Below are 23,953 nucleotides of genomic sequence, written 5' to 3' on the forward strand. Positions count from 1 at the left end.
GAGTATCCCCAGGGTATCGGTAGTTATGTGTGTGGTTATCAACAACACAGTTCTTTAAGTGACCAACCCCTCGTTAACCTTACTGCTGTCCAGAAGTGTGTAAGGGGTTCTTTACGTGACCAGCCCAGTTTACAACATCAAGTTTGCATTACATTTCCAGTCTTCAACTTTGTTAAACTACCCGTGAAGGTCCCGGGGTAAAATAGGCCTTCAGCTACCCATGCTTGCCATAAAAGGCGACTATATGCTTGTCGTAAGAGGCGACTAACGGGATCGGGTGGTCAGGCTTGCTGACTTGGTTGGCATATGTCATCGGTTCCCAATTGCGCAGATCGATGCTCATGTTGTTGATCACTGGATTGTCTTGTACAGACTCGATTATTTACAGACCGCCGCCATATAGCTGTAACATTGCTGAGTGCAGCATAAAACTAAACTCACTCACTCAACGTTGTTAAACATGTTTTCTTTGTAGCGCCCCGGTATGTATACCCCCTTGGTACTGCAAGCATAAGCTCCGAAACGTCATGTTATACACAATAAAGAAGCTGACAGCCATAAATGTAGTTTTTCTTCGATTTTTAACTCTCACGTGGGACAGTTGCAAGAAATTATCTATTTCCACATCTTATTAGGAATGCATTCAATAAATAATATTCGACTAATACACAGACAAGATGTACATGCACTGTATAATGCAAACAAAACAAATGAAAATCTGTCAATAGTATGAACAAAATGCGCTGAAAATATTTTTAGTGGTTTCCAAATGCTTGTTTTGTCGGAGCTGTTGCCTCCCTTTGACGTTCGTGGCGGTTTTTGCGAAAGGTTGAGTACCGCTGACTTACCCTTTTCATTCGCATCAAGCCAAAGAGGCTGTGTCACCAATTTTGATTGACCCGCCTTTAGAGAAATTAGGTAAGTGAAACAGACAACGTCTATGTTTAATTCGTAAGTATTCAGTTGCAATTATGCGCTCGATCGTATGTATATGAATCTGGGGACATTTCATTTTCAGTGTGACATCGATGTAAGCTTCATGACACTTAAATGGCCCATATCGGTAAGACTTCTGCCGTATTCCCGATGAGGGAAGATATATATGTATATTGACAATAGGAGCGATTATAAGCTACGATCACCGACCATGTTTACGTTATTCCACCAATATTTTTTCCTCTAGTAATAAAAAAGGTTCAGATTAGAATAGAGTGGCTAACGTAACACCGATATAACGGTTCACGCCCGCCTAGCCCAAAACTTGCTGTAACTACTCTGTTGTACAAACAAACACGTTGGCTATGTGGGAATAGTTATAACGTTTGGGTTCAGGGATTAGTCGTACTAAATAAAAATAAAAATAACACAAACTTCTATACAGACTGATATAGTCTGTTTCAGTTTACCATCTGAACATATACTTTAGAATTTAAAAGTCAACATTTATTAAGCAGGAAGCAGCATCAGCAAACATGACAACATCAATTTCGCATCCTTGGTATCTGGTCCTCAGAGTCTGGAGTTGAATCTGCAGCTCTCGATACTTCTTCTTGTACTTAAGTCTACCTGTGGCCTGGAGATGGATTATTGAAATTTCATTCTTGGCCTGCATGGTTTTGATGAGATTGATAAACTTGTACAGGTTAGGATGGGCTGTCTTGATGGCGTTATTGAGCTTATGTTGTCCCCTTCAAGATGGTTTGTTGTATGGGGACGCTTTGGTGTCAAAGTGGTTCCACGTCTGGCGACCTTCTTTCTGAACCCACTTCTCAGTAACATATCTATGTCGGGTATTTCTGATGTTCGGTCTTCCAGGGCCTGGACCCATACATAGTCTATTTTCTCTTGCACTAGTGGTTCTGTGTCGAAGCTGTCGCTCGATAACCCATGGGATGATGTCGACAGCGCCAATACACTGTGTCCTTATGCCTGTTCTTAAGGTGAACTGAAAGCGACTGTAGACTAGAAATTGTCAACCTTTATGGTTATCAATATATTCAGTATGTACCTGTGCCTTTGCCATTTTGACTGAAGCTGTCTAAGTTGTCTGAGTTTTTATACTATGAACTTCATGAAACTGAGTAAACACTAAAGATAGTGAGTGAACGATCATGCAACGCATCAGCAGTCTAAGTTGTCCGCCTCTTTATGAAAGGTAGTGGGTGACAAAGAGTGAACACTCACTCAAGGTATCAGGGAAATGGGCTATAACTCATAGCGTTAATCCCGTGCAACAACAATGATCCATTGGCTTGGGACTTAGTGGGAATAGGGAAAAATAGATTTTGGGCTAGGCGGGAATAGGGGAAATCTGAATTTGGGCTAGGCGGGAGGACACTGATGTAGTGGCTCCTGACTATAATCAGGCAATATCTTTTGACAGGGCATGCTAGAAGGGCGGATACTGGCGGAAGTCTTTCCCACACAATGTAATACATTAAATAATTGTGAGTGGGTATCAGGCTTACCATACAAACGGTGAACAAATCATCAAAACTGAACTCATATCCACCAAGACAGAACAGAAATCACCAGAAACTGCCACAATATCCTCTAAAACCGAAACAACCCCCCTGCAACAGAAAACTCATCGTTTGAAACGGTGTCCGAGAATGGTCGCAGAGCGCACAAAACGGCAGTCACAGCATCCAAAAACGGCAACCATACCATCCTGAAATGGTATAAATGTCATCAAAGATGGCGGCGAGGGCTGTAGTCAATAATGTTTTTCGTTACCATCAGAGAAGGAAACATAAACTTGCTAATAATTTCAACTGTGGAGTGTGTATCAGGATGGTTTATCATTCTGCAATATTATCATCTCCATGCTCTTCAAAATTTTCCATATATCCAAATATTTTTACATTTAGCAAAATATACAATAAAATAACTCTTAAATTGTCCAAACATTTGTCCATCTCAGTTCTTGTATGTCTCAATGCGTTGCCTCCTGTTGATTTGAAACAAGTCCCTGCTCTGTGGTTTGAGTTTGCACTCGTTCACTTTATTGTGTAAGTCAAAATGACACTTAGATATACAGTTCACAGATAGTGATCAACGTTTTAAATCACCAACATATATTAACTTTGAATGTGACTCTATGAATACTTTATAAGAAAAACAAGAAGAAAAACAATAGCACGACACATTGTCGACAACAAAGTACAAAACTGTCTCGGTCGAATGGGGGACCAAATTGTGCAGAATCACAAGCCTGACACTGGAAAGTATGAACATAGGTTTGAAGCTTAATACAATAGGGGGTTGATGTGCTACATCCCAATGTCAAATATTCAACATTAGACTCGTGGTGACGAAAAACATTATTGACTACAGCCTGTTCATCTCCCCTCGCCGCCATCTTTGATGATATTTGTGCCGTTTCAAGTTGCCATTTTTGGATGCTCTGACTGCCGTTTAGTGCGCTCAGCGACTGTTCTCGGGCACTGTTGTAGCTGATACGAGAGTTTTGTTTCCATTTCAAACAATTAGTTTTCCGTTACAGGGGGTCTGTTTTGGTTTTAGAGGATATTGTGGCAGTTTCTGGTGATTTTTGTTCTTTTTCGGTGGATATGAGTTCAGGTTTGGTGTGTATGAGTTCAGTTTTGATGATTCGTTCACCACTTGTATGGTAGGTCTGGGTATGGTTGTAACATTACTAACAATATTCACGGTGGGGATGCAGGAAATGGTCATCACACGTTCCGTCCATGTGGGGAAACGAACCCGGGTCTTTGAGCAAAATCTTTTAACCACCACCACACTCACTTACAATTACAAGTAGGGGATGTAGCTACCATCATTAAAAAAGCCTGGGGCCCGTTTCACAAAACTCTCATAAGCATAAGATCTCGTAACTTTTCTCGTAGCATTTGTACCTGGCATACTGTAACATAGGAGGCGCAAATGGTACGAGGAAAGTTACGAGATCTTAACCTTACGAGAGTTTTGTGAAACGGGGCCCTGGGTTACACATGATTTTGAACATAGAATTTGAACAAGCCCTCAATACTATCTAAATATCAAGCTTTGCAACTGTCTTGCTACGCACCTTATAAGTATCATTGTCTTCTGACATTATAGCATTCTGCACTTTACCTGAGTTTGATTTTGAATATGTGTTGTGTATAGTAAATGTCTGCGACAGACTAAAATTATGTGGAAAGTCCATTCTAAATAGTTATTGTGTGGAAACAATAGGATACATTACCTGAGGCTATTGAAATATGGAAAGCCTGAAATGTTTTAGGGGTCATGTCACTGGAGGTTTTAAGTTCAAAGCTCCAACCATTTGATCTTCGCCAAAATAAATTGTGCCAGAACTAATCCTTCTTCACACTGACCCAAAAATAGCACTTTATGTTTTTCAGATTAATGACATGGAATTGTCTCAGTGCACACAAGCTGTTGTTCAGGGATTGTCTGAAATACATGTTCCCTTGGGCCATATCCTTGTCAGTGGACGTTGGAGAAACACAGACCTAGTAAACAAACTCCAAGGTCAGAATAGAGCTATTGTCTCATTTGATAGTGCTGTGTGGATTCTATGTTTTACTGTTATCTCCTGCCTGTCAGAGTGAGTGAGTGAGTGAGTGAGTGAGTTTAGTTTTACGCCGCACTCAGCAATATTCCAGCCATATGGCAGCGGTCTGAAAATAATCGAGTCTGGACAAGACAATCCAGTGATCAACAACATGAGCATCGATCTGCGCAATTGGGAACCGATGACATGTGTCAACCAAGTCAGCGAGCCTGACCACCCGATCCCGTTAGTCGCCTCTTACGACAAGCTGAGTCGCCTTTTATGGCAAGCATGGGTAGCTGAAGGCCTATTCTACCCCGGGACCTTCACGGGTCTCCTGCCTGTCAGAAGTACAGATGGAAATAATGAGGTGAGGTGAGGTGAGGTGGAGTTTTACATGACATTTGAGAATATTTTGTTTATATCATGACATGCATGCGTGTGAATGTGTGACTGCTTTTACTAGCCCAGACTTAAGTTGGTTTTAAGGTGTTAGCCCACTGAGATACCCTGCCACAGTTAAGCATGAATACCCCACTTAGACACATTATACTCACTCCGAACCAACCAGTCCTTGTTGTAGCCATTAGTGCCAAGTTCCAGACAGGGACCCTCTTTTGTTAAGACTCACCTGAGGCTCAAACCCACAACTTTCAGCTCATCACAGAGGTGGTTTCAGATGGAAATGAAGAGTTGGTAGTCCTATTTTGTAAGTTAAATGTCATTGTACCACATTGTAATGATTTGTTTTAGGAAAATAGGTTATGTTTCAGGAAATGAAATGTTCACTTTGCTATTAAATAGTGCGGTCTTGTTTGTGTCAGCTGGGGCAAATATTCACATTAAATTGTTGTGGGATTTTTTTTGCTATTAATCTGTAAGGTTGTGCATACATGCACTTAGATAATGATTTGTGGGACCTTTTTGTTCAATGTACTTCTGCTGTTCTTTAGATAATGGAGTGACATGTCTTTGCTTCAGGTACTGCAAATGTTCACTTTGATGATGGTCTTGGAGTAGTTGATTTCCACCCTTCCTCTCACACTGGTGTCATCTATGTCTCGGAGGCTGACATTGTTGGTGGAAGTGGCTACAAGAGGAAAGTGGCCAAACTGAGGAAGGTTTGTTGCAACACATGTAAAATCAGAGATTTACCTTGAATCCTGTATTTGAGGGTCCCTGGGACTCATGCTCAAGTTTCAGGAGTCCTGGACAACAAAATGGGGGCCCCAGACACCCAAATATTAATATTAATACTATTTTGCAACATTGTTGCAATTCAGTTACTGTTATTGTATTGTGTGTCATGATCAACACAATAATTAAACTGCAAATGATATTATAACTCACTGATAACTTACAGTTCCTTGATCAACATATTGAAAAACGGTATTTGGACTTATTCTCCATCCGTGTGGATGTGCTAATCTATTTCGTTGTGTTCATTGTCAATTTCTATGCATATAGTATGCAGGAACTTGAGTCCTGTAAATCTCTGCGTAAACCCATTCTTAAACATTCTAAAGTATGACACAAATGCCATATACCTTCTGTATTTTTATTTGATTTAAAGGCACTATGTCTCACCTCATGAATGAATAATGCATTTCTGTCAGTCATATTAACTTTTCAGTTTGTGAACTGTGTTGAGATAATGTGTTTTTTCTCATTTATATAATCATTAATTAGGTGGTAACCAGTGTAGCCAATATAGTGGCAGCATAGTATTTAAGATTGAGCCTGATTTATTTTCAACAGCTGATTAAGTTCGCTGAGTGCTGTAACAACTGAAATCCTACATGTAGAAGATAGGTTAACTCTTTTGTAACTTCAGTTTAAGTCAAATAATTGGTATTAGTGTCCGTATTAGGACAGTAGATTTGTAGTGAAGTTTCAAGTTGGTATGTTATAGCTCACAGGCTTCTCTTCTCAATTCACCATGAAGATAGACTAAATTGTGCCAATAAAAACTTCTTTCACACATTCGTTTAATTTTTAAAAGGAAAACAAACCTTTAATTGAAAGGTATTTGCAAGTAATAGTGACAGTTATATGACTTATTTTTTAATTTGTTAGGGTGTAATTGAGGTGTGTGAAAAATATGACACTTCGTCTATCTATTCTGATCCATCATTGAAATGCTACAGGCCATTGTTTGAGTATTTCTAGTTATTTCTTCAAAAACATCTTTCACATACACCTGTGATTCATATGAGGGGAATATACTATCAGGTGAAATGTGTTTGCAAGTAATACTAATAGTGATAGTCTCATAATCTAAAAAAGAATGTTAGGTGTATTTGAGGTGTTTGAAAAATCTGACATATCGCCGATCTGATCAGGCCCCGATTTCTTGAATCAAACTGAGTTTCACAATTTGAAACAGCTGAATTTTTAGCACAACTGCATTTTTGACTTATAAAACCCAAACAAATTAAGTATTCTATTCACGAAACGCAAACTGTTTCCTATATTTTGAGTTTTGTGCTGATTTCAGTTCATTCTGAGATATGCGTTTTCTCAAATTTGAGTAAAATCTCAGAAGTAAGTCAAATCTCAGACTTAAGTTTGTTTCGAGAAATCGGGGTCTGATTCGCCATTGATGCTTGAGGGTTTTAGTTCCATAACTTCTTTCTTTCTTGTTGATCTTAGTATTTGACAAACTGGAAAGGTGTTTTAGAATGCTTTGTGACAGTTTTAACTTTATTTTTGAGGGCAGTGTGACAGTGTCAGTTAACATTTTGTTACTGTCCATTCTATTCCCCACATGCAATAAGATATCTGAAGTAATTATTAATGTAAATAAAAATGTCTCAAAGTAGATTTTTTAAAAGGACAAGTGATGTTAACGGGTGTTCTCACGATACTTTTGCGTTCTTTAAGGGAAGGCCTCTGTGTATCATTTGTACTTTCATTCTTTCGCATATGTACTTCTTTCTTTTATTCATTTTCTTTCTTTCTTTTATTCATTCACATAATTCTTGCTCTTAATAATTCTTACTATAATTCATTCATTCATTCATTGTAAATTCACATATCATTCACTGATACAATATACTGGCTGAAGTTCTGTTAAACACAACTGAAGTTGGGCTGGGAACGAGCCAAGTCACTGTGTGCATTGGAGCATGACGAGGCACAGGTTAATTAGTACAAATGGTAAAGAAAGCAAGCGAGTGACCTATCCCTGTTGTAGAGTATCCCTGGTATATATAAAGGCTTACACTCAGAATTATACTGGTGTTGTGAGCCTCTGTCTATCAATGTCTGTCTGTGAACAACATTTACATTCAAGAGTGACACTCCATGCCTGACTGTTTTCTCATCGGAAACAAGCTCAATTTTGTATATTAGGTCTCACTGTAATACCAAGACTCAAGTGAGTCAATATTTGATGTTTGTGACCCATATACTTATACTTGTGAACAGTGTTTGCAATACTTTAATTTATCACCTGGCCATCATGACCTGCTGATAACTGCAGGCTTTAAAATCTACACACCCTGAATGAAATCTGCAGACCCAATAAAAACAGACTACACTGTACACAGTTTCACACTATTTCTACAAGATCAAGTGAAGCCTGTGGTGCACAGATGAGTTTTTATTTAGACTGGTGTTGAGAATCCTTCGCCAAAGCGCCGAAATACCAGGAAGTGAAACTAAGTTATCGTAACGTGATGGATCACAGATGATTCCCAAACGTTCAAAAAGCTAAAAAGGGGAAACATTCCAGCTGAAAACTAATTGACAGATAATTTACTGAAGGCCATAAGGGCCTGCACCTATTTGAAACTGCCGGCCAGACACAATAACAACCGGTGCTGGGCCTCTGGGTCGTCAGTTATTTCAAACACTGCTTGTGACTCAGATGCATTGTACTAAGAAATCTGTGATTCACAGAAACTTGCTCATTGTTTGCTTTATATATTATTGAATATTTTAGACTTGGCTTTGTTATATTTTGCTGGTTCAAAGGGGATTTCTTATACCTTTTGTCATTGGCAGTTTATTAACTGTAGTAACCATAAACAAGTGTAATAACTAAAATTCTAAGATGCTTCGGTGAAAGATCAAAGGCGCTGACAATACTCTATCAGACAATAATGTGCATTACGTCACAATGCCATTCCAGTCTGCCCCCTCGTAATCAAACTTTATTGCATTATGTCACAATGTAACTGACGTCACGATGGATGTCAGCTGTCATAGCCTCGTTACAGCCTCCTACAGTAAACTGCTTCGTCGCATACCGTTTCTTGGTTTGCAGTTGCATCACACAACTAACATCACTGGTGGAAACATTACATTTATGTCTTCCGACGGATAAAATGTCTCATAATTTGACTCAAAATTTTACAGAGACACGGTAATGTTTGCAAATGTTTACATTCCCATAATGCAATCGTGGAATGTTGCATGACGAGTCAGCTTCAGCTGAATGTACTGATCTAAACTTTCGTTGGTATTAGAAATGAGACGGTCATATTGCCTTTGTGTATGGTGGAAGAGATTCACAGATGTAATTAAAATGATCTAGAGAAGATATTTAACCCGAACATAAACCGTCACCAAACTGTTCATTTGTTTTTCTAGTAACGTTTGTTTTAACGTAGGGGACTGACATGTCAAAAGCACAGTGCATCAGTTAGCCCTATGCGAGGATTCTTAATTTTGGTCACAGACACCGGCGTTTGTTTTTCAGAGATTAATCGAAATTAGGCTTAGAAATTATTAAGTACGGCATTTTAGAAAAGAAACAAACTGTATTTCTTAAATACACAATGCCTTTTAGAAAGTAGTCAAATATGACACGATATACTTGAGAGTACACTTCTTCAGTCAAGTAGGGGCGGTAGGGTAGCCTACTAGCTAGTTGAAGCATCTGCTTGTCATGCTGAAGACCTGGGTTTGATTCCCCACATGGGTACAGTGTGTGAAGCCCATTTCTGGTGTCCCCTGCTGTGATATTGTTGGAATATTGCTAAAAGCTCACTCCTCCGTCAAGTAGAGATTCTAGTGCATTTTTAGTTTGTGTACGTGATCTTCACTACCAGATACATTGCTAACTTTGTGTGCTTACGACTAGGTGCCTAACTCAGAAAGTATGGGCTCAATTCTCTGATTGTTCTCAACTTCAAAACTTATTAGAGTCTGTAGTTTAGAGAGAAAATGTACTCCCAAATATACTGTATACTGAAATTATTGCGATCATTTTATTAATGTGAAAAATGCATCTGTACTCTTCATGCATTATGATACTGACACATTTCAGACTTCCCATGAGCATTAATTCTGTAACAACAGCGGAAGTTTTGACATTGCACATTATCTCCATACAGGTCACTACCTCATTACAAATATCTAAAGTCACATGAAATTATGACTGGTTACAATCACTGGTCTTTGTTTAAAATCACTCCAGCACATCAGCAGACTGGACATTCTGCAATGTTTATAATGTCGTAAGACAGGCAGTAGTAGTCGTAGCAAGCAATCACGTGATCAAACATGGCAGCGTAATCAAAGCATTGTTAACTCATTTCCATTCATTGCTTAACAAGCTCAGTTCAGACTATTTGGTAAATAACAAGCATAAAAAGACAAAAGATTCAGGGTGTCACATTTTGTCATCAATACCGATTCCTGAGTTCCCATTTATTGTGTGATGCATTTTACACTAAACCCTTGCACTTGTATTAAATTTGTGACGCATAATTTACACGCATGCTGTTGCTCATGCTCATTCTGTTGACCCTGGATTGTCTGGTCACTCACTCACTCACTCACTCACTCACTCACTCACTCACTCACTCACTCACTCACTCACTCACTCACTCACTCACTCACTCACTCACTCACTCACTCACTCACTCACTCACTCACTCACTCACTCACTCACTCACTCACTCACTCACTCACTCACTCACTCACTCACTCACTCACTCACTCACTCACTCACTCACTCACTCACTCACTCACTCACTCACTCACTCACTCACTCACTCACTCACTCACTCACTCACTCACTCACTCACTCACTCACTCACTCACTCACTCCAGATAACCTTTGGGGCTGTGGAACTTACCACCCCATATTGCAAGTGGAGGTGTACTGAGAATTTTGAGTTCTGACATATTTTTGCAGTGTTAGATTTGGGTGAAATTTTGAGTGGGCCCAAATTGATGAAAATAATGTTTCTGGACCCCCTCAAATGTTAAATAGATGGGCAGATATAAAATAGAGGGGGTCCTCACTGAATTTGATGAGTCAAAACACTCCAAAACCCTCTCTTGAGCCAACACTGCAAAAATGTGAATGAGTGGTTGATGTGGTTTGTTATTTATGATATTAAATATCTTTCAGCTCTTAAACTTTATATGCGTTTGATGTACAAAGATATTCATGTGCGTACATCATATACTTGAAATCTTATACATGTTTTATTTCATTGATTTTTAGGCATACATTACGCATATACACGTCCCTTACCTGTATCCCTGTTGTCCAGTGAAGTTCATTAAACATAAGTACCTTAGTATGGTTATAAAATTCTGACCAAGTTTTTGTTTAATAGTTAGTGTTCCCCCTAGGGTTCAGAAAGGGCAGGGTAAATTCATGGAAAAGGGCACTTCGTAACCTCAAATGGCATGTTGGTGAGGATTATTGAAAAAACACCAACAAATATAAGAAGTCAAATTGTGTTATAATTTCAGTTGTTAAGTTCATTTTTACGCTTCCCAGTTTGTATTTTAAGATTAGAATTTGAAAAAAAAAACATTTCAGATCTGGAAAATACACACCTGTCATAGTAAACGACTGCTATTGAGGCGAAAAAGGGCAGGGCGGAAAATAAAAAGGGCAGGGCGCAAAAGTCAAAGGGCTGGGTGCTGCACCCTCCTAAATATGCCAAGGGGGAGCACTAAAAGTAAATTGTCTTGTCAGGCTCGATGGTAGAGATCAAGATACTGACAAATCTGAAGATCTGTGAAGATGTGGGTTAGAATTGATCTTCAGTAACACTGATCACTAGATTGTCTGTTCCAGCCTCTGTTATCTACAGACACTTTTATGTATCTTGTTATGTTTGGTTAGTATAAAAAATATACAGTTCTTTTTCAAAGATAGAGCTTGTTCTTGTTGGCCACATTACTGGAGATACATCGGTTTTCTTTTTGCATGCCCAAATATGAAGGAATAAAGGGAAATCTTTCCGTATGTCCGTCTTTATTTTTTGCAGTTTCCATGGAAACATGAGTTAGGCTGTGTCTTTGATGATGTTATCTTGTGAAGAGCAGACTTTAGCTTTATCAAACTTGGTACACGTTCACCATGTTCACCATGATCCCCAGATGTGCCTCTTAGGGGGTTACACCAGTGTCTGAATATGTGAGTATGCTTGTCGTAAGAGGCAACTAAAGGGATCGGGTGGTCAGGCTCGCTGACTTGGTTGACACATGTCATCGGTTCCCAATTGCGCAGATCGATGCTCATGTTGTTCATCACTGGATTGTCTTATCAAGACTCGATTATTTACAGACCGCCACCATATAGCTGTAATATTGCTGAGTGCGGCGCAAAATTGAACTCACTCAGTCACTCATATTTTGTATAAGATGATTGTCTCTTGATGATGTCTTGTTTATGACTATCAGTATACTACTATGCGTACATGTATTGAATTAATGAAACGAAATGATGCATCAGTGTCAGTATGTGCAAATGAAATGAAACAAGTCGAATAGAGAGGGAAAATAATATTAACCAGTACTGCTTATTACTAGTCATGAATAATGGGACTCATTTTTATCAACCACACACAGTGTAGTGTACTGAATGATATCTTCAACTTCCTTTGTGTGCTAGCCATTTTCAGTTACTTAGTGTATGTGAGATCAAAATTACTACAGTTCTTTACTGAGAAAGTGTAATCACAAATAAGTTGTGTTACATATGACCACTTGAAAAGGCATTAGAAATTTCTATGTATACCTTCTAACTAATTTTATGGCTTTGCAGAGATAACTGATATTTCACTGTCAAAGTATGACAGAAAATATTTTACAAATATCTATATATTGACAGTATCATTTATTGGACTATGACAGCTTAACCATTTCCAAACTGTGTGCTCCTGAAACTACCATGGCAATCCAATCCATCTGTATGCTAAGATGGATACTTTCAATACAACTACAGTGGAAGCTGTCAAAACTGGCATCTGTCAAGTCGGTATAGTTGTCAACACCGGCATAAAATCTCAGTCCCGTGTGTGGATTGTACAGTTATCATCAGCTCTATAATTCAACACATTGTCTAAACTGGATTAATTCTTCAGTCATGATGAGTGACAGTTTAGACAGCTTCCACTGTATGCAGCTTTGGATTTGTTTGTTCAACCTGTACCAAAATGTTAGTTGTGCAACTTATTGAAGATCATGTCACCAACAGAAAAGTACAAGGCTTGCTGTCTTCAACAGGCCAACAAAGTACGGGGAGTGGTGATAGCAGAGAAAACAGCCACAAGTGGTCAGTATTACCAGGAGCTGCAGAAGTTTGTTATGCTGGAGATAGGATTTGTGTTACTTCCTGTCAACAGTCAGAAAGAGGCAGCTGGACTCCTCACCCAGATGGTAAGATGAAATTTAACACTGTGTTTAACCAATATTCTAAGAAGAGGGCTGAAAGGATGAAATGACTGTTGGGAGATTTTTTGTTTATGACAGAACAGTTGATACATGGGGTTTGCAGATGACCTGACCTAACCTGACAAAGGAGATTGATATTTTTACTCATATGTCTATTGAGATTGACAGTTCAACATAGCTGAGTTTGTAACTCAGTTGCATTTCTAAGACAAAAAGGCCCTAACAACTGAAGTAAGCAATCTTCTAAACTCAGATTGGCTATTATGTTCAGTATTATTTTTAGTTTATTCTTGAAATTGTATTGGGAGCTGACCTGACCTGACCTGACCTTGACCCGACCCGACCCAACCTGACCCTGTGCCTGTTCCAGTGTCTGTGCCTGTGCCTGTGCCTGTGCCTGTGCCTGTGCCTGTGCCTGTGCCTGTGCGTGGCCCTGAGATTGTTGTATTTCCAGGTGGATGTTGAGAGTAAGCCCGAGGCAAGTCCATTGTTAAAGAAGCCCAGACCTGTATGTGTGGATGTGGCTCTCCTCAACAGCCTTCAGTGCATCCCCAGACTGGGAGGGGTGAAGGCCAAACAGCTGCTGCTTCACTTCGGGAGTAAGTCAAGAATAACACTAATTGTTGCATAGCCTAGTAAATAAAATGTTCACTTGTCACCATGAATAGACGGGTTTGATTACCCATGATGGTATGGAGTGGTGGGGTAGCCAAGTGGTTAAAGTGTTGGCTCGTCACACTGAAAACCTGGCTTTGATTCCCCACATGGATATAATGTGTGAAGTGCATTTCTGGTGTCTCCTGCTATGATATTGTTGGAATTTTGCTAAAAGCAAGGTAAAACTAAAGGCTGATTAGGGTGGTAGTTAGTTACTGATCACTTCATCCAAGTCTCAATATGGCCATGGCCATGCAGTTAATCAGTGTCTGGCAAGATGTGTTCCCATGATTCAGCAGATTTTGAGAGGTCATACACTCACAGACGTAGGCATATTTGCAGTGATGATATATTGTAGTCAGTTGTTTAACACCAAGTCCTTTTGAGTGATGATGGTCTGTAAAGGAATGTAAAGCAGTTGATATAGTGATTGACATTGGCATTAAACTGGGTCTGACCACTTTCCATCTGCCTGTCACAAGTCTTGACCACATGTTCCAGTTAGATGTGTAGATATTGGGGTATCCTCATGGTTAAAGCATTCGCTCATCACGCCAAAGGCCTGGGGGTTGATGCCGTACATAGGTAAAATCTGAAACCTATTTCTGGTGTCCTCATGTCGGGTTAGTGATGAATATGTTGATGACTAGTCTGAAGACTAGTTCTGTAATGTTGCAACCACACGATTCCTCTAGGGGAGATTTAACAGTCCAAGCTCTATGTGCATATTAAATGTTAGATTGAAATAAAATAAACCAGTTTATATCTTGAAATGGTGGTTTAATATATTTGGAGGACAGGCTAGATTTTGGCAGGACTGGTAAAAATTGAAAAGCCAGTCCTGTGGACAGGCTAGATTTTCTACTTCTTTCCTTCACTGGTAATGTATGTGCTTTTTGTTCACATAATAATATTGTTATGTTCACTTGATAGTGATATGTTTCCTTGATATATGTGCCATTGTTTAATTGATTTGGATGAACATTTTCTCATCTTGTAAGTATAATGTTTAAGATGTCAGCTAAATGTAACATTCGTGATAAATGAGGCATTACAATAATTGTTCTCCTTGTCATCATATTTACCGTTTTCATTAAACAGGTCTACAGGCTATAGCAAGAGCATCTTTGGAAGTGAGTATGTTCATACTTATTTAGACTCTGTGTGACATGCCAGCAGTCTTTGTGTCAAACTTGTAACATATGTCTCTTGGTTTTCTTGAATCATACCTTATAAGACCAAAGTATAAAATAGAGCAGAAAATCTTGGAACAGTTCAAAATAACAATAATGTCCTCACATAGAGAGTTTTCAATTTTAACTCACTTTGCACACTGCTGACAGACCTCTGTATCTGTATGGTCTGTATGGTCTGTATGGTCTGTGAGGTCTGTATGTCACTTTTAGCAATATTCCAGAAATATCACAGTAACGAACACCAAAAATGGACTACGACACACATTGTACCCATTTGGGGAATTGATGATGGTGTCTTTGGTGTGATGAGTAAACAAATTTATCCAACATGCTACCCCACTGCCCGGACAAACACTGCATGTCAGATGTTAGTTGTGTAAGCAGATTGCCGGATACATTTGTATGTACATTCCATGACAGTGGCTCTGAACTCGTAAGAGCATTAATCAAGCACCACAAGTATTTATCCCATGATAAATACAGAGGCATTACATGTATAATATGGTTGAATGTGTCCCATGTATTCAAATGGTAATTATAACATATTTCACATGCTGCAATTTAGAAATGATTGCCCTGTTTGTTCGCATCTTTGCAGCATGTGAACTTTATGCACATACCCTTTGAACATGTTTTGCATGGTCATTTCGTTATTCTCAGGTGATGGTAGATTAGTACTGATATATGTGTACACATTAATACATAGATGTGTGTGTGTGTCTTTGTGTTTGTGCACATGAGTGCTTGTCGATTTGCTTGTGCATGTATGTGTGTATGCATGTAGACACACAGAAGAGAGTTTCACTGACTGCTCTTTTTGGGCAATGTACATGTACATTTCAAGGCAGTGACAGTGATCTCTATATATTAGAAACATAGTAACCCTGGATGTTAATTTGGTTACAGTGATGCTCGCATCTGTCCATTTCTGAACTGGGATACTTATATATACACATGTAAAGCCAGTTTCATTTACCGTTATCTTCCCAGTTGTGTAGAGTGATGCTTATTCTGTTGATCACTGGATTGTCTGATCCAGCATCAATTATTTACAGCCATATAGCTAGAATACTTAGCAGCTTGACAGTATCCTTGCACAGTGTTTAACCCAAGTTTTGTCTTTCAATAGGATCTGTCGTCCATAGTGGGAAAGGCAAGTGCCACCAACATAAAAGCATTTCTGGATGGATCCTGAACAGAAGATTGAGGAATACTTGAACAGAAGTGACTACAGCCTCAGCTGACCGGAATGGGTTTGCTGACAGTGATGTGTGTTGACACTTACGATGCTTCTGATGAAGTTACAACTGATGGATCTGACACCTGCTGAGTTGTCAAGGGTTATGATGTGGCTCAATATGATCTGACAGATGAGTTTAGCACTTGAAGCATCTACAGTTACGATGTGGGCCATGGTGTGCTGACAGATGTGATGTGTGTTGTGATTTGCCAACAGATGAGTCTCACAGGTGATAACATTTCAATAATTATGATACATGTCATGTCTGGAGAAATGGTTCAGACACCTGATGTGTCAACATTTAAGATCTGTTTCAGAAATATAATGTGTCGCCACTCATGATCTGTGTCAAGAAGTTTTTGACAGAAGGGTAAGGCACATGATGTGTTGACAATCTTGAATTGTGTCATGAAGTGTTGTCAGATGGGTCAGACAAATGATGTGTTGACAGACATGATTTGTGTCATGAAGTTTTTGACAGATGGGTCAGGCACATGATGTGTTGGCACTAATGATTTGTGTCATTATGTGCTTACATTTTTAATGTATGTTATGATATTGTGACAGATAGGCTTGACTGCGCATGTGCTGACATGTGCTGACAGATATACTGTTTCTGAGAATGTATGTGCACACAGCAGTGCTGTGTCCTGACATTGTGCTGTGGTTTATGGTGTGTCTACAGGTGTGACTGACTCCTGATGTGCTCGTTGTACCTGGTGTGTCGACAGATGACTCTGAAATTATGGATATCCATGTACAACTTTACTCTGTATAGGCAACATTTTAACATAGATCCTAATGTTGTTGTCAAGCAAGTGGTTGTGTAAAGAAGTTGTCCTTCTTCTTCAGGTCCTTAACTTCTAGAATGCCAGTCAAGGAAGTTGTGATGTGGGTCGTGATGTATCAACAGACTAGTCTGGAACCCACCATCTTCTACAGATAATCCCAATACTTTGTTCAGGTAGCAAATGGCTAATGCAATGAGTTCATCTTGTGAGGGAATTGTGTTTAATGCATGATTAAAGTTTATCAGTGATACCAATTATGTAAGGTTCCTATATAAAGCATAAAGTAGTATGTGAAGATGGCCGATTTGAGATTTCTTCTATACTTTTCAGTGTTCAATGCAATGTCTTGCTTCAAGTTTACTTCCATCAACAAGTGATTGTTGTATTGTTGTAACGCTATATTAACATGTACATGGAAATTTACAATAAGATTACCAGCATTTTCACCATCACCAGTTACAGACTTGATCTTCACATCAGTCCACAATCCACCTTTCAGACAAACTTCACCATAACAACTACGATACCAATCTGCAATCTGTGACATCATGAGGATCAATCTACTCATGTGTCAACCAAACCATGGGGCCTGACCATCTTGTCAGTTGCCCCTTAGAACAAGCATTTGTTGCTGAAGACCAGTTGTAACCCAGATGTTGATGACTCACATGAAATGACTGCAGCACCTTTTGCTAGTGGTTGGCCAACAGACCCAAAATACCACATACCACAACCGAATTGCCATACTTACCATGTTTGTCATGTTTATATAGACATACAACGAGCATGGATTGTTGAAGACAGTCATAACCCATGTGTTCATGGGTGATATAAACAGGATAAATTGAAACATCATTGGCTGGCGTGGTTGGCTACAAACTGCTTGCTGGTGACTTCGTGCAGTCGGGCATCAATTGCAGTATGCTTGTACACAGTCTCCACCACATCCATCCACAGGCCCTCGATCTGGCCAATGACGATGAACCGCGGTGCCAGTTTGTTACCGAGTCAGTTAATGAACAGTCAAAAGATTGCACCCCACTGTCCTTGCAAAGTCACTTACTGACGTTCCTGCTTCCAGCTCGTTCTCGTGGTATAAGACTTGGTTCATATGAATAGTGCTTTAATGGTTTTTCTTCTCTAGTACAGTTCTTGTGAACATGTGCGATCGAATGCGCCTACAGTGATAAGATCACGTGACCAAAGGCATGCAAAAAAGACGTTTCAGCATTGCATGGTGTACAGACGATGTATGGACTAACATTTATGTGTGTGAGTTTTTACTTGCGTCTGTACTCGAGAATTGATAATATGATTCCCGAAAACTGTCTACTGTATCAGTTCGTGTTTGTTTTTACAAACATGAGTTGTGAAGTTTTTTAACTCCGTATACATGCGTTGTTAACACGTTCAACATTTGTGATAGAGAGTTTTACCTGTGAAACATGAGCAAGTTTGTAGCAGTCAGCATGTTGATGCATGTTTGAAGGCGGTTTCCTGCAATTTTTATTGGAAGGGGAACAAGAGTAGAAAGAATGCTGAGAGAATGACCTACTCTTCAGCCGGTCCGAATTTTCTCATGTGAAAGTGAAAGTAGACTCATAAACAACTATAGTTACATCGAATTCCAATTCCTTGTTTCATAAGGAAATGGTATTTGCAAATGACTATTAATTTTAAACTTTAAACCATATCGTCCCTTTCTTGGGAGCGGGTACTTTTATCTCTTATTCTTGTAAACAGACTTGCTGTTTTGACGTGAATGAAGCTGAGTAAATTGTTTAGTGGTTGAACCATTCAGAACAGGTTTCCGTATTTATACAACACAGGGAAGACAAAAGATTGATGATTGATTTTTACAATCTTCCTGTTTTCATTATTAGAGTTACGATTTGATGGGTCTGATATGCATTTTGAACTGAATGCGCAGCATGAGTTACCATTAACAGACGTTACTCTTAACGAGACATACGCACACACAGACTCTCTCTCTCTCTCTCTCTCTCTCTCTGTACAATGCACTGACAATGATATGACGTCATAACTTCATGACGTCCCTATGCTATGACTTCCCTGCACTGTAAGTGTAATAGCTATGGAGAGTGATATTTGATGACACAATGGAATGTCACCCTCGTGTCTTCCGATATCAAACATATCAACACCTGTTGATAAAAGTAAAAATATTTCCGACAAGCCTGGATAAGATGTTGATATACATGTACCTGTCATCTGCAGACACTTGACTGACAATGTCTGATTCCCCCGAGTGAGTGATCTCAGTATTTCGTTTAAGAAGGCTGTGGTATCCAAAACGTGTCGAGTTTGTTCATGATAGGTCTATCGTACGACTCCTGTAAACAGTTCATATTCGAGGTCACTGTTGCACGATCGTGTGTAGTAAGTACGAGACAAACGTGTTAAGTGTATAAACTTCATGCTATATCACCACCTGCCACTGCGTTGTGACTACTAAGTAGATCAGATGTATTTCGTCTTATGTATACTCGACTTTTAGTTGACCCAAACATTTAGCAAAAAATGCTATATACTAGCAAACATACAATGAATTCCTACTGAATCTGCAAACACGTTAATATAACTGCACTGTCAAACTCCTAAGACAGCCACTAAAGGTCAGGTAAGTATCAGCACGCAAAACAAACACAGAACATACCTTGCCATGAAACTTAAAATTTAGAGGACATTTCGAAATTTGATGCATCAGTGACAAAAAATGATGTCAGATGCGATTGCTCTTTTTGTCTTGTGCCTTGTGTTCCCTAATTATTTCTGGTGAACAAGGGACTAGACTATGTATATGTTTATGACGGGAGCCGCAGATGGGGCAGGATACACTCACCTTTTCGCGAACACCTGTTATCATCACTATTTCATGGTGATTTATAAACTCATGCTGGTTCCTCATCGTGACAATCTGGTCCAGACACGATGTTTTTACAAGGAACAGCATACAGCTGTAATACTGCTTAAAGGAAAATGGACTTATAGAGGACTGCCTATCGACTTATCTTCTCATCACGACTGGTATGGACAACAGCGAGTGAGTGAGTTTAGTTTTACGCCGCACTCAGCAGTATTCCAGCTATATGGCGGCGGTCTGTAAATAATCGAGTCTGGACAAGACAATCCAGTGACCAACAACATGAGCATCGATCTGAGCAATTGGGAACCGATGACGTGTCAACCAAGTCAGCGAGCCTGACCACCCGATCCCGTTAGTCGCCTCTTACGACAAGCTGAGTCGCCTTTCATGGCTAGCATGGGTTGCTGAAAGCCTATTCTATCCCGGGACCTTCACGGGTCGATATGGACAACAGCAAGTGATAGTCTCAACCAGCAAGCTAGTAAGTGTATGTACGATATTTGACACTAAGGTTTTACCAGTACCCCTCTATGGACCAGAAGTGTTAAGCAAATATTCAGCTTCAATTGAAAACGTTCAGACAAACTATTTTAAACACCTAAAGATTGCTCCAAACAAGGAAATTCTTGCTGACGCTGGAAAGCATTTGATTTTTGTATCAACACGAGTAAAGATCATGAAGTACTGGATAAAAGTTTTACGAATGACAACCGATCGCTCCGCACACCAGTGTTACCGAATGCTTAAATCTCTCGATGATATAGGAAAAAGAAACTGGACTTCAGATATTACGGACACATTGTTCAAGATACCATTTTCACATGTATGGATCGCACAGGATGTCAGAGATGTAAATGTTTTCCTGCATGACTTGAACAGCGCCTCATAGATATATCACTCCAAAACTGGCATCATGAGGTGAACCGTTCAATTTTCCTAACCCACAACGCTTATTTTCACTGGAGAGAGGATCAAATATCACGAACATCAAGAACAAACACCTAATAAGCGTTTACTTCAAATATACAGCTCGTTAACAAATTTCAAGGTAAACAAATTGTGAACCAATTATGATACAACGGCGATCGACCCCATCTGTGAACTTTGTAGCCATAACCTTAGTGAAGACCACAACCATGTGTTTGTGGTTTGTGACGAATCCACCCAGAACTCACAGACAGTGGCCCACTAACCATTCAGGAAATTGTCATGTCACAAAACAGTAATGCACAGCATCTCACTGCCATCTCAATGAAATATTCAAAATGAGATGTATGTGAATCTCAAATGTTAATCATCGCGTGTAATTTATATCGTATTTGTCAACTGTCCGATAGACCTTACTGTTCTGTTCTTAACCCGTGAGAATTCGCGGTAGAATAAGTCCTCAGAAAAGTTGTTTTTGGCATAAAAGACGACTATGCTTATCGTAAGAGGCGACTAACGGGATCATGTAATCAGGTTCACTGACTTGGTTGACACTTGTGATCGGTTCCCTATTGCGCAGATCAATGGCCATGCTGTTGATCAGTAGATTGTCTGGTCCAGACTCGTTTATTTACAGACTGTCGCCGTATAGCTGGAATACTGCTTAGTGTGGCGAAAACTAAACTCATTCACTAGTTCCTGTGCTCAGTGTTGTATCTAAGCAAGACAGCACAGTGGAATAATTTGGAAACCTTTGTCTGATACAATGTACAACCAAATGACTCTGATGCCGAAGAGCGTGCTAGCAGTCTCTCCTTTACGGACAAAGTGTAACTATTGTTTGATTCAGTTAAACCTTTAGATTTCAAAGTGTTATGCTTGTACATGTACATTCAGGACCTTTAGAATGAAATATATTGAAATGGCGTCGAATGAGTATTTGACGTACGCTACTCTAAGCATTCTTCACGCCTTATTGTTTTCACACTAATACATTGAAAGCATTTTACGTCAAATTCGGTTGAGAAGGGAAAATGTAATGATCATTATAAATCTTTCGTGGGAAGACAATATCAACAGTAAATCGTTATGGCAGAAATTCTGCAGAATACCCACTGTGACTAAAACTTACAAGGTGTTGATATACTTATTTTGTACGTTACATGCTGCATAGTTTACTTCAGAAGAATTGTAGCGGATTCTCTATTTGACATATCCTGATATTCCACCGTGCTTTGAAATGCCAACTGCCTATGTACAACGTATAGGCAAACAACCATAGTCTGTTTGCAGCATCGATGAATGTCACACTAAACAAAATAAATAAATAAATAAATAAATAAATAAATAAATAAATAAATAAATAAATAAATAAATAAATAAATAAATAAATAAATAAATAAATAAATCGAACGAAGTGAAATTAAGATCGTGAATCCTCATAATTTTACTTTGCCACGTAAACATTTTAATTTCAGAATTTTATCCAACTTAGGATAAAGGTTTTTTGACAGAGATATTTAACAAAGTTGTTTATCAAACATTCAAATTGCTGTTATTGGTTTGTATTATAAGGGGGTAAGCGCAGTAGTTGGAACAGTGAAACGTGCACGTGTGCTGTGCCGCTGATGAATATTACTGCTTTCTGTGCACTGTTACGAGTGTGTATTTTCTGTATATTATGTTATTAATTCAGTAATAATTATTATTGGGTCACAATGTTTATTGTTTTGAATATTAAATATGATGGGTCACATTTCGTTTTAATAGATGTCACACTTTTAGGATTCTGGTTTTCTTGAATGCTCCTAGTTTTCTATATGTTTACTTCCGGGAGACTTATTCGAGGGTATTATACAGTGTTGACGATGTTTGAAATCCCCCGAACCTTCGGGAAATGACTGAGTATATATATAAAGGCAGGTTGCCGTGTTGAGGGCGACACGCATTCACATAACAGGAGGATATACATCACTGCCAACGCTTGATCATCAAAACCCGTCAACGCCCGAATCTACATTATCTGCTGTCAGACCGATCGCTGTGCTTACATTCTGCATAGTTGATTACCTATCGTACTGAGACTTTGGTGAGTTTGCTATATTATATCTTGTGACCCATTGCCTTAGGTTTTGTCTCATTTGTATTGAATTTGCAATCTGCCTTGTGACTATACAATAATAATAATATACAATTTGAACGTTTATGACTTGTCTTTGTTCTGTTTTGCTGGTTCACAGGGGATTTCTTACATCGTTTGTCACGGTAAATTCTTAACCAGCACATATGTGCGGTACTTGATGAGTATTAACTTAGGCCAACCCCCTTTGTTGTTAGTGCATTAATTAATGTGCCTACCCGGTGTAGGCTCATAAACTTCTTCATGGCGCACGTTCATGATGTTCGTAATCATCGGCACGACTTCGATGTTCAGATGTAAACAATCTGCAGGGGCATGACTTGTGACACTCTTCTGCAGTGACAATCTTTTCCTAAAAACAAAACTTATTGCCCCGACAACACCTCATACCTAAACGCATTCAACACGGGTGGTCAAAGATGGATAAGTGTAAAAATGTAATAGTAGGAACTAAAAACAAATCTCACCGAGACGGGTGCTTGTTCCAACGACGCCATGTTTTGCTGCGTGAGTTTCCGCTCGCGACCGAAAAATCTCCGAAGATGGCCGATCGTGTTTCCAGTATTACCGACATTGCTTCCGATAGGGCCGATGTGTTTCTGTTATTACCGCTAAACTACCGATATCGCTGCAATTGTTTCGCGAGTGGGCTGCGTTTGTTTACATTTGAGATGCAATTCCTTCAAATTTGCTGTAATTCCTTCAATTACTTAGGGGGGCCTGAACCTCCAAAACATGAATTCTGAGCTAAACGTTTGTACATTATCGCCCATCGCTCATTCTTCGCCCTTCCTTGGTCCATAGACCTGCGAGTTGAGTTTTAGAATTTCTTTTTCATATTTCTATTCTTGTCATTTAATTACTGGACACATCAAATAACTTCATGTTGAATTTTGTCAAATCATTCGTCAGAACGTGGACTGGGTTTCCAGAATTCAACTGAG

The 23,953-nt window shown here is 39.2% G+C and overlaps 1 protein-coding gene across 3 annotated transcripts; it reads left to right on the forward strand.

Moving 5' to 3' along the window:
* The first annotated feature begins 784 nt into the window (after positions 1-784).
* Positions 785-17,352, forward strand: LOC137258164 (Fanconi anemia core complex-associated protein 24-like). Of its 3 annotated transcripts, XM_067795736.1 has the most exons (8): positions 785-918; positions 1,019-1,063; positions 4,371-4,500; positions 5,504-5,643; positions 13,004-13,156; positions 13,626-13,770; positions 14,930-14,961; positions 16,154-17,352. In XM_067795736.1, exons 2-8 carry the CDS (start codon positions 1,040-1,042, stop codon positions 16,217-16,219), a joined length of 690 nt encoding a protein of 229 aa, XP_067651837.1. In that variant the 5' UTR covers positions 785-918; positions 1,019-1,039; the 3' UTR covers positions 16,220-17,352. The 3 variants fall into 3 exon arrangements, with proteins under 3 accessions (XP_067651837.1, XP_067651838.1, XP_067651839.1); XM_067795737.1 differs by lacking the exon at positions 1,019-1,063; XM_067795738.1 differs by lacking the exons at positions 1,019-1,063; positions 14,930-14,961 and having other exon boundaries at positions 806-918.
* The last annotated feature ends 6,601 nt before the right edge of the window (positions 17,353-23,953 follow it).

The sequence above is a fragment of the Haliotis asinina genome, chromosome 12 (genome assembly GCF_037392515.1).
Source record: "Haliotis asinina isolate JCU_RB_2024 chromosome 12, JCU_Hal_asi_v2, whole genome shotgun sequence".
Classification (NCBI taxonomy): domain Eukaryota; kingdom Metazoa; phylum Mollusca; class Gastropoda; order Lepetellida; family Haliotidae; genus Haliotis; species Haliotis asinina.